Source organism: Numida meleagris, chromosome 4 (assembly GCF_002078875.1).
Source record: "Numida meleagris isolate 19003 breed g44 Domestic line chromosome 4, NumMel1.0, whole genome shotgun sequence".
Lineage (NCBI taxonomy): Eukaryota > Metazoa > Chordata > Aves > Galliformes > Numididae > Numida > Numida meleagris.
The window spans coordinates 72,427,656-72,440,043 of record NC_034412.1 but is presented as its reverse complement, the minus strand read 5'-3'; the positions used below and the strand labels follow the sequence as shown (position 1 = coordinate 72,440,043).

Below are 12,388 nucleotides of genomic sequence, written 5' to 3'. Positions count from 1 at the left end.
AGAGTCTTCTAAATATTTTTAAATTCTTGACAAACTGAGACCTGTATGCAGCAGTTGGACACAGTTGGCAATGATAACGTGGGTTAGTTTGGTACAAGAAAAGTCACAGTTAATAAGTCTCTGATAAAGAAATGCCTCCAAAAGTAGATGGGAGTTTCAGAAAAGATTTTGACTTTTTTTCCTTACCTGCTCCTCAGAACAACCAGACCACAGATCAGAATAAATAAATTAAAGCAAGCTTGGAAATTAATTAGAGGTAAATTACAAGATCTTTCTTCCCTGCTATACTTTGCTTTGATAAGGATTCTAAGAAAGTTTCCTATGTTCTTTTTTTTAAACAAGTATTGCTGCTGTTTAAAAGAATAATGACTTCTAATTTTATGATTTTTTTCTTTTTTAACTTCTTTTCTACCATCTTTTTCCTCATTCATTTTATTTTCCACCTGCTAATCTCTCTTCTGTTTCTTCAGCCTAACCCTCTATCTTTGGTGCTGATAGGGGCAAAGAAATGGAATGAAACTGCTTCACTTGTGATGATGTTCACAACTCATTCTGGATGACAAGGTAAGGAAAGAAAGCATGTTAATCTCCCTTACACGTGGTATTGCAATCAAATGGTATTGCAATCAAATATGTGCCAGATCTCAACAGCAGAACTAAGACTGGGGAATGTAAAAAAAGTAATTGAAAAAATATATATATTTTTAAGATAAGTTCACACAAAAACCTCTTTATTTATCACTATTTCCTCATGTTCCAAAACCTTCAGCAAAAGTATTATTTTTTGAAAAAATTATTTTCTACACATAGAAATATTTATAAATTAAAATATTACTTTTTTCCTCTTCATATGATCCTCCAGAGCTGCTGCTGTAGCGAGATTCTAGTCTGTGGTGCTGACGGTTTAAGTTACTGTTCAACCCGCTGTAGATGTCTAGATGTGCATAACTGCAAGAACAAATAAAGAAGCACTAGTAAATGACATTCTGTCATGAAAATCGATCATTCAGGGTCTCTGTATTTCAGTAAATCTGTTATGCAAAAATGTTTCGTCTTACAAGGACAACTATACAATATGATATAAAACATCTCAGCTAAGACCTTTTGCAGCAGTGCTACGTAAGAGTATTCAAGGAGGTAATCCAGTACAAATGAATTTGATAAATCATTTCCATTGGCATTTGAAAATATTAACATGTGTTGCCATTACACATTCTTCTCACTAACGATGAAATGATACTTTGATCTTCATTAATCTGATAAACTAGAAGGAAGTCACACAAACTGAAGTGCTAAAAGCATAACTTTCAAGTTCTTTTGACATAGCTGCTATAATTCCTTCCTCCCTTCAAGTCCAAGATATACACAGTATATCGTATCCAAAAGCATTTAATCTAGGGAGGTTTTAAACAACGCTACAACAGATGCCAAAACTTTCACAGACTTTCAAAACTATCATCATTACTTTAAAAGCTTCTTCAGCTCAAGCCTGAGAAGCAGCCAAATACTTGTCCGTGCATTGGTAGGCCAAATTCTGAATGACACCTCAGATTTCAGAATCTTCTATAATTTGTTTTAATTGAAGTATGAGGCATGTCTCTGTCAATATATTTACCAATCTAATTATATTGATATCATCATCCCAGAGAAGAAAATTGTTCAAACGGGAATCTATATTGCTATAATTAGAGAAATACAATTACTTTGTATTTGCTACAGAAATATTTCTAAGGCTTGGAAACAAGTCATCACAAAATAACCTACCACATTAAAGCTACTCTACAGTAACGGCTTGTGCACACATTTTTCTGTGCACACATTTCCTAATGCTAATTAAGGAATCCTTGCTCCTCTTTCACTGTAAGGTTAGCTAGCTCACATTTAACACACAATGAAAGCACGCCCACAGCAGCTTTGAGTTCACATCCCAACTAATTCCATGCCAGCTCTTTGCTTTCTCCTACACTCACACTAGTACTGCTATTTGGGAAGTTCCTCTAAAAGACGACTATAAAGAATCTCAAAAATTAGAGGGAGGTATCCTACAAGATCCCTTGTAGCTGCAAGGGATCTTGCTACACATAGACATTAACATGTTGTAAGTGGGAGCATAAGCTATCAGCATTTGGACATCATTGATTTCTTGTGAGCAAGGGAACCAATATCAGAATTTGCAACATTACTAAACTGGTTATTTTGCCTTCAACATATTCATACACACCTACAGTGTAATTTCTCTTTGGTAAACGTATAAGTGATAAATAACTAATTTAGACACTTAGCTACAGCAATGCAAACCCTGACCATTAATCCCAAATAGTATTCCAGTTTTATTGCCTAAAACCAAATTGTACTCACTTGCAGATCTTAAACATATATTTCCTGCAGCACAGACAAATCTAAACCCATTGAGATGCAAGCATTTATAGCAGCTACCACAAATTCTTGTAATTCAACTATGAACAGATCTCTGAGGAGATACTTACTTCTCTTCAATACTGTCTTTTATATGTTTACTGTCAGGGTTGCCATCTGTGGGAGCCACCATTGTATTGCTACTAGAAGTGGTACCTGTCAATTATGGACAAATAAATTGGTAACTGAATAAAAAAGCAAAGCAGTCTTAAGCAATACACAATGACCCTTATTTACTTGTCCATGCCAAGACTCCTGAACAGATATATGCTGTAGCAACAGGCACAAATACAAACCAAGCAGCAGCGATTACTTTCACGTAGGAGAAAAAAAAATCTGTTGCGTAGACTAAAAGATTCTGAACTGCTACAGTAATCTCACTAACTGGAAAAAAAAAAACCAAATAATTAATTCCAGGAATCTCTAAGTCTTCAGAGTAAATGAAGCAGAAAGGCTTGTTTTTGAAGCAGGACCTAGATATCTCCTTCTTTCTTTATTCTATTCAGCTGTAAAACACAGTTGGACTTTGGTATGCAGTTAATTCAAAACACAAACAGATTGGGGATTAAAACCTAACAGTGTTCAATGAAGCTTATATCAATCTCTTTTTAAGAGAAACTATCAAGCATCACACTTACCAATCATAATTGGGAATAATTTTGCACCTTCCTCTCCCTACTTTTTTACTCTTAATAAACACTAAAGAGTAAGAGCCCCTCAATTTTTTTTAAATACATTTTAAACACTTTCATGAACAAGTACCAATGCATCCACCTTGTTATCCAGATAATCCCTAGGTGGATAAGCCCAGGCTGCTTCAGAGCACTGACAGCTCTGCAGCAGAAAAGCTAAATCCTTGCTTAGATACACCCATCCAAGTCTTATGTGGCTCCCTCTGAAAGATGCTTCACCAAAAACATGTTCTAAAGTTGTATTTAAAAACATAAATTGTCCCAGTTGTTCATCTGAACAGACATAAAAGTGATATATTGAGGGTAAACAGTGCATGATCTGAATGCAGACAAAGTCTAACATAAATATCAATACAGTCCTGCTCCTTGTGAGTCTTTCAGATATTCTTTAATAAGAACTCTGGATAAAACAAAACCTGCCAATCTTTTAAAACAGAAATCCTATTATATGATAACAAACAGAAATAGAACACTGTACTCCTATTAAGTATTTACAGATGAACTCCCATGTTTTAACTGATTAATAGAAACATGTTTGTCAATGGCAGCAATAATAGTTTAAGTTCAATAAATTCTCACCTGAAGTGACAGAAGGGATTTTATAGCTGGAAGTAATGCGGTAATATGGTGGATTATCCATATGAGTGACTCCTGAACTGACAGGATCTGTAAGCTGAAGTTCACTCACCAGCTCTTCCAATAGTTGCATTGTTTTGTCTCTACCCAAATAAACAATAACTTTCTTTACCTGCCATCAAATAAAAAAGTGTATGTACATAAAATAGTAACATACATAAATAAAATTCGTACCATAGTGATTTGGAAAAAAAAAAAAGGAAAATAAAAGACTTGATCTCAACTTATTAGAACCATTATCTACCTGCAGTGCTAGCGAGAATACCTGCAACTTATTCTAGTTCTAAAAGCAAACAAAAACACTTTCCATAGACAGAAACACCAGCAAGCATCAGAAAAACCACAAAAAATTAATCTTCTTAGTTCAATGACAATTGTTTAAGAAACAGAATAGCTTTTTATTACAAAGGTTTTACAAACATCTGAGATTAAGATTGAGAGAATGACACAAAGAAATGATCAACTAAAATGCTAAGCAATTGGTTTAGGATATCTGACTCATGGACTTACTTTGTCTCCTGGTTCAAACTATACTGGAAAGATTGGGGCTCCACTGTTAGATTTTCTGATTTGCAATGAAAACAACTGGCACCCAATGAACTTAAAATGTCCTTTGTAAGAACACAATATTATAAGTTCTATATATTCACAGACACACACACATACGTATAATATATACTTTTCACAGATTCCTCTTTCTTTGTTTACTTCATATCAATTTCTTTGTACTGTTAGCAAAACCTATTACAATTCTCTAATGAAAATATTAGTTACAGAACCATCTTATTTCTTCCTAACAAACAAACTATTGTAGGCTGCTGATTTGTGTATTGTGATGGAAAGGAATTGATCAGTGTATTCATGGAATGAAATTAATCCAAATTTAGCAATCAATCTCCAAGTTTCTTTTTTTATCACAAAGAAAGAAAAATGCAAAAACATGTTCAATTAATCTTTTCCTTTTTTAAAGATTTACTTACTAAATAATGTCTATGGTCCATCCAGGACACACTGAACTTTGACAGCTCATAACTGATAGATGGCTTTGTTTCAGACTTATCACTGAGTAAATTGTAGTAAGTTACTGCTACTTTATAAAAGAAGACTACATGCATCAGAGAAATTATTTTCTCAAAATCTTACATTTCATTTTACAAATACTTGTATTATTCATCTGATCAATGGCTGGCTTCTTTAATTTCAAAAGTTCTACAGGCTTTCAGCATACCATGTATTTATTACATTGAAAAGCATTTCTTGCCTCTTGAACTTGTCACTGAAATAGCAAAAGGTTTTCTTTGCCAGGGACAGCTAGTGTCCATTTAATCCTATAAGCCTATTTCTAGAATTAGTACACTAATCACTGAAAGTTTGAAGTTGGCAGGGACCTCTGGAGGTCCTCTTGCTCAAGGAGAGTCACCCGGAGCAGACTGCCCAGGACCATGGTCCAGACAGCTTATGGGGATCTCCAAGATTCCATCCCATCTGTGGGCAACCTGTACCAATGCAGAGCACAGCATCAGCTCCCTGATGCTGAGAGGGAACCTCCTATTTTTCAGTTTGTGACCTCTCCCTCATCCTAGCACTGGGCACGACCAGAGAGTCTGGCTCTTTGGTCTTTGTACCTTCCCTTCAGGTTTCTGTACACTCTGCATTTGATTTATTCACAGTACGCATTGGTCATAAAACATGGGATGATACTATTAGGCTGTTAGATTTGGATATCAGAAATACTACCTCCTATTTTTTGCTCTGTGATCTTTACTGCTAGAGACTCAGTTAATTTCTAAAACGCCAGTAACGCTAAGGAGACTCATACAATATACTTACATAAGGCAAAAGGCTGGGTTCACTGTTCACTCCACAGATACTGATTAGGAAGTGTAAAATTATTTTCAGATTCTTTGGCCAGCTGTCTGCCAAAGTAGTCCATACATTTTCAATCTCTGACCAAGCCACTTCATCACCATACTGGAAAACAAAGTAAATATCTCTCCTGAAAATTCCGGCAGATTTTTTTTTCAAGACTGCCAAAAAAAATCATCAATTTTTTGGTATATTTGCAGCTCCATTTTCATTCAACATAAATAATTTTTTCAAATGGAATGTGTAGAGTTGCAATCTCTACAGATATTCAACTTAAAAATCGGATCATATCTCTTTTCCAGACTTTTATAAGAGAGAAATACCCCTCACTTATATCTCATCAGTCAGTATCCCACTAGTTTTATGTTTTCATTGCTCTTTCATTTTCTTACCATTTTAATAAAAATATTAAAAATTAAAATAAGTTTTGTTGCTTATATACATTAATTATATTATATATTTTACAAGGGATGCTCCAAAGGTAATGCCTGCTATTTTATTATGTTAGCCCATGACATTAGAGGTGGATATTGGTGGTATGGCAGTAGAGGCTGAACCTCCCCACCAATATTCCATTATACTTTGTTGCCATGTGATGGATGGCAACAGAAGGGCAGTCTGACCAAATGACATCTGACATGGAAGTGCATATGTAGCAAATAGCAATTTGCTGGTGGATGAAAAACTGAACATGAGCCAGCAGTGTGCTCTTGCAGCTCAGAAAGCAAATGTTATCCTGAGCTCCATCAGAAGAGGGAGGTGATTGTCCCTCTCTACTCTGCCCTCGTGAGGCCCCATCTGGAGTACTGCCTCCAATCCTGGGGCCCCCAATACAAGAAAGATAGGGAGCTGTTGGAGAGGGTCCAGAGGAGGGCCACCAAGATGATGAGAGGGCTGGAGCACCTCCCCTACGAAGATAGGCTGAGGGAGCTGGGCTTGTTCAGCCTGAAGAAGGGAAGGCTGTGGGGTGACCTCATTGCAGCCTTCCAGAACCTAAAGGGAGCCAACAAACATGAGGGGAGTTGTCAACTCTTCACAACGGTAGATAATGGCAGGACATGGGGAAATGGTTTTAAGTTGAAGGAGGGAAGATTTAGGTTGGATATCAGGAGGAAGTTCTTTACTATGAGAGTGGTGAGGTGCTGGAATAGGCTGCCCAGAGAGCTTGTGGATGCCCCGTCCCTGGAGGTGTTCAAGGCCAGGCTGGATGGGGCCCTGGGCAGCCTGGTCTAGTATTAGATGTGGAGGTTGGCGGCCTGGCCTGTGGCAGGGGGGTTGGAGCTTAATGATCCTTGAGGACCCTTCCAACCCAAGCTCAAAGGGGTGTTGTTGAAATCCCCCTTGTGGAAGAAATGGCAAGCGCTGACATTCATCAACGCTTGTTGAGCGTTTATGGAGATCACAGAATCATATCATAGAATCATAGAATGGCCTGGGTTGAAAAGGACCTCAAAGATCATCGAGTCTCAACCCCCCTGCTAAGTGCCAACCACTAGACCAGGCTGCCCAGAGCCACATCCAGCCTGGCCTTGAATGCCTCCAGGGACAGGGCATCCACAACCTCCCTGGGCAACCTGTTCCAGTGCGTCACCACCCTCTGTGTGAAAAACCTCCTCAAAGATCAAATAGTGCATGTAAGTATGGTGAGGCAGTAGATGGTGCGTTTCAGCAGTGGCAACAGTGGGTCACCTCCACTGGTGCAGGTTTTGACAAGCGTGGTATCCAGGCTCCTGTTTATCACTGGTGAAAATGCATAGCTAATGGTGGTTACTATGTTGAAAAATATTGTTTTGTAGCTGAGAATTTGCTCTACCAAGCAGAGTTACTATAAGAGTTACAAAATCTCTTCCAAAATTCTATTTTGAGATCGTAGGTACAGAGTGGACTAGATATTATCTATCCAAACAGACATCTACACAGAAAAACATTTATATGCAACTGCTATATGCTATAGTTACTAAACCATTTATATTACATATTTCCTATGAGAACTCAAAACTGTAGTTTGGGTATTCACAAGTAAGCAGACAAATATGAGCAGTAAGTTTTGCAAGTCTGTAACACAGTATCTCTTAACAGTATTCTCCCTAAACACAACAGTCTCCTAGAATACCAATTAGTTTTTACCTTTGCAGTCATATACATAAGGTTGTTCAGGACCATGGCTGTAGCCTGTGGTGATCCCCAGCCTTCTCCTCGTAGCCAGCGCCTACTGTTCACCATTATTTCTCTGTCTTTCAAAGAATCTTCTTCATCTTCATCTTGCCGCCGAATGGTTGGCAAAGGTTTCAAGTCTACCAACTCAATGTTGTTCATCCATGGCAGCAGATAATGCAGCATCACCTGTCTCCCAGCAGGGTGAGCCGTCTGGATTCTCTGACTTACTTCTGTGATTCAAAGATTACATATATATATAAATTGAGGATAATTAATTAGAATTGTTTTGCTAATAACAACCACTACTGAGAAACCAGTACACCACACTGATATAAAAAAAATTCTGATACTGTCATAATTTTTTTGTTTAACTGACTAGTGCTACTTCATAACCATCATCAGTGTTCTTCACTAGAGCTAACTGAAGACTCTTCTGGCAAACAGTACGGTTGGAAACTAAATTGCTGTATGCATACACACACACAGATTTGCATGCACAAACAAGAAAGTGCATACTAGGTTCTGATAGCTCTGCTAATTGCTGAAAGTTCTGATCAAGTAAGCTTAATGTTATCTCTCCCCACTTCATGCTTGTCTCATTCACCAATTCTTGCAAAATACAAGCTAGTTTTATTCTATTAGTAGTTTTTCATTGAAAATGGAAAACAAAATCCAATCTCAACGTGCCAGTTTCAATTGTATGGAGAGGAAAGCACAAGTAATGCTTTACAGGACAAAAATGAGTCATGATGAAACTAGTATGCATTGCACGTTACACAGTTAAAAACATGGCAAACCAGACAGATGAGTGGGGTTTAGCACTGCCCGTTTCTTACATAAACAGTAAGGACAAACCAACTGTAGTCACCAAGGGGAAAAATACACTATAATATACCATATTGTGCTTAGTAAGTTTTAAAAATTATTAACTAGAGAAAAATTTCTCTACTTGAGGAGATAACTGAAAACCTAAAGCATGTAAAAATGTGCCAATTTGACAAAAAATCATTTAAAAACACTTCTTACATTTGTCCCAGCAATTTTTTTTTTTAATTTATACGAGAGGTTATTATTCTGCAACTATTTATGATGCTACAGAATATTATTTTTAAGCAATCTACAGTAAACAAAAATACTATAAAGAATAACAAGAGGAATTTTGAAAATCATTTGGAAATTATTTTATTAATACCTGATTTCTCTTCAGTATATTAGAAAATCAGTAAAATATCTTCATTCTGTTTCCTCTTTAAATATATTACACATAGGAATAAACAAAAATTGTTACTCAGTAAATTAATTTTTCTCCACTTATTATGAACATATTATCTTGTGTTCCTTATTTTAATGAATTATGAATGATACGTTTTGTAAAACTTTTCAGATCCGATGATCTTTTTTTATTTTAAACCATACCTGAGAAGATGGCAAGAGTTAGTTCAGGGTAAGTCCTTGCCAATTCTTCTGACAGTTGATAGTATGACACAGAATACAGATGTGGTAAAGGAGAAGGCTGACCCAAAACTCCATCCGTCCTCTGAACTTCCAGTTTGTGAGCGTAACGGAACATCTTTGGTTCCAAGATCTACAACAGCAATGTTCAGAATTTGAAGCTCTCTACCGAGTTATAATAGAAGTCTTTATAAAAAAAAAAAAAAAATCACTTAAAGTTTTGCATCTACTCTCATTTAATGCTACATATCTGGATAGATCTCCATACATCTCCTGTATTCACAAACACTGTGGCAATTACCATAGAACAGCTAACACTCATTTCATCTGATGCATTTCTAGTGATAAATTCTTGAGGTTTGCTTTCTCAAAATCACTTAACCAATACATATTTTTCCATAACAAATTGCAAAATGCTATTGAATACTTTTATTTCCAAACAATATTGATTTCTGATCTTGAGACGATAGAAGAAACACAATCTTTGATGTGCCAAAAATGCAGAAGGAGGCTAGAGCAGTTCAACACATTCAAAATTAATTTTAGCTGGTCTTAAGCAGCAGCGTTCACTTGATAAGAAAGATGGCGCTAAAAGAGAGAATGCTCTGAGTGCTGGCATGTCAACAACAGTATGACTTCAGAAAGGATTTCATTGCTTAATTTAGCTGACAAGGACCCTGAGAAAAAACCTCCAAGAGGACTTTTGGTCTGAGCTATAAGCAGTACATACATTTTTATTTTTTATTTTTTTTAAATATTAGCGCTGCCTGTATTACCCCTAAATGTCCTTGGAAAGGAATTAGCAGAAGTAAATGACTAACAACATTTCTGCTAACAGCCCTCCGTGTTGATGGATAAGAAAATGTTTGGCACTAACACAAAACCAGGAAACTGACAACTAATCAGTAAAAAGAGCAAAAGAACAGACGCAATATGCTTCTTTCTGAGGTGTTCTTAGAATAACTGATCTATACAACACTTTTGTAGAGTCGAACAAGAAAAATCTTCATTTAGGTTCTGTATCTTAAAAAAGCATATGTTGTGAAAATCTAAGTCCTTAGGGCTTACTTCTTGAAAATAGACACATTTTGCCGACATCTACCTAGGCCAAGTAAGGATCTGGTCTAACTATGTATTAAAACAGAGAAGAAAAACATACATCCCATTTTCTTACCAAAAGAACAACTAAATAATACCAGAAATATCTTTGTGGGTTTTGTTGCTGTTATTTTCAATGCACAGAGATTATTCTAATTTTTAAAACAAAAACAACTGAATCAAAATTAGCTTACAAACCTGTAATAGTTGCATAGCAACTTCATAGATAGCCCTAGTAGAATCAGCTGCTTTAAACAGTATCAGATTTAGAAGGGTCACTGTATCACACTGATAATCCCTGGGGAAAAATAGCAAGCATGAAAAAAATAACATTAATTTGATTTTTTTTAATTTGAATTTATTAAGTAAAGGCTAATTCATTGAGAATATGATATGGAACAACCTAACATTTTGACAAGTTTCTCTAGTAACACATGCACACAAACAGGGGTGATCTCTATTTTTTAAGGTAGGAAAAAATGTTCTACAAGAAATTACACTTTGAAAATGACAGTTTTGAATAATTCTGTAGTACCTGTTTTGGAACACACTGGCTATGGCTTTAAAGCAGCCAGCTGCTACCCGCTTGGAACCCGTATAGCACCGGTCTACGGCCCAGTACATGAGGTTACTCTGGTCAGGGTTGAGTTCCAAGAGCAGCGTAACTGCCTCGCAGCCCAGCTGGTGAACCTGTATTCAGAAATGAACCAATTAAAAATAAAATAAAATAAAAAATAAAAAAAATAAAAAAGGGCCAACTTATAAAAATGGCATAAAAGAGGGAAATAGATATTTAATCCAAAACATCTGCAATACACAAAAATTATTCCAGCTAAAAATAATGAGTCCACAGCTTAAAATAACAACAGATAATAGTATCAAACTATTTAATGTTCAACTTGTACACACATTAAAAGATTACTGAACTAAACAACTATATAGCTCTAACAACACTTTTTCTTGGTTCTAAGCCCATCTTGTGTTATCTGCTCTTTTCTGAACATGGATCTGAAGGCATCAGATACAGAAAAGCACTTAAGCATAGACAGGAATTCCACAGTGGGATACAAGGGACTGATCCATCTGGAGACTTGCATAATCCCTTGAATCTAGCCCACTGGGGCAGTGATTTTATGCTATCATAGCATTAGTGCAATGGAGGCCCTATCTTTTAGATGAAAAGCTTGCCTTACTAAATAGGTGTAAAGTTTGGTCTTCAGAATTCCATAGGACCCCATCAATGGACTCTGGAATCTCACAGGCTTCACATTAAACATCTTGTCTCCTTTACATTCCTGAAGCTCGTGCTTATTACTACAACTTTAACTAGCTGATAAGTTTACAAATTATAAAAAATCTGTTCCAGTCCTCGTCCTTTCTTCTTCAGTTCTGCTCTGTCTGTGCTCAGAATGTGCCTGGGGGACTGCCTTCCTCAACTTGGTGAAGGTGTGTGTCAAGGACAAGGCAAAAATACACACTCCTAAGAACATTAGACATAAGCCACTCTAAAGCCAATGTGACCACAATAATTCATGAATGCCTATGTTGAAACTACTGATAGTTGCAAACCAATATTTACATTGCCTGCATTACCTTTTTATCCTGTGAATCCAGAATATTATCCAGCCATTTGTATAAATAGCCATCGGATGAGAGCCCAACATTATCTGCCACAGGGCCACAACACAGTACAGCAGACATAGCCTTTAGAAAGTAACACACTACATTTTAATAACTCAGATACAGCAGATGTGTTTTTATCAAGCCCATTTAAATGCCAGAAAACTATTTCCTGTTCTGACAGACATGAAAGACTAAGACTAATAAAAACTGATTAACATCTTGTTTAAGAAGTACTACAATCAAATCAGGTTTTTCTGAACTCCCAAATAAAAGTTAAAAGTGAAAAGCTGACTTTTGAAAGAGCTGATATGCCATTTTTATTATTAACAAACTTTACATGAAAGTCTTTCTCCTTAGGCGGCTGAGAAATCATGGGAAGTCAACATTTACTAGTAATTTTGAGTAATTCTTATACAAAGTGCCATGGTTTACAGTATGGAAAAAAACAT

At 36.3% G+C, this 12,388-nt stretch overlaps 1 protein-coding gene across 12 annotated transcripts in view; it reads right to left on the bottom strand.

Moving 5' to 3' along the window:
• FRYL (FRY like transcription coactivator) overlaps positions 1-12,388 on the bottom strand; it is a 158,490-nt gene that overhangs the window by 41,213 nt on the left and 104,889 nt on the right. For all 12 annotated transcript variants that reach the window (XM_021394876.1, XM_021394866.1, XM_021394870.1 and 9 more), the window contains 9 exons: positions 11,910-12,020; positions 10,852-11,006; positions 10,515-10,614; positions 9,183-9,351; positions 7,737-7,996; positions 5,574-5,714; positions 3,687-3,855; positions 2,487-2,571; positions 836-948 (listed from right to left, as the gene is read on the bottom strand). In XM_021394876.1, the coding sequence (XP_021250551.1) occupies positions 836-948; positions 2,487-2,571; positions 3,687-3,855; positions 5,574-5,714; positions 7,737-7,996; positions 9,183-9,351; positions 10,515-10,614; positions 10,852-11,006; positions 11,910-12,020 (1,303 nt within the window). The remainder of the gene's footprint in view (positions 1-835; positions 949-2,486; positions 2,572-3,686; positions 3,856-5,573; positions 5,715-7,736; positions 7,997-9,182; positions 9,352-10,514; positions 10,615-10,851; positions 11,007-11,909; positions 12,021-12,388) is intronic.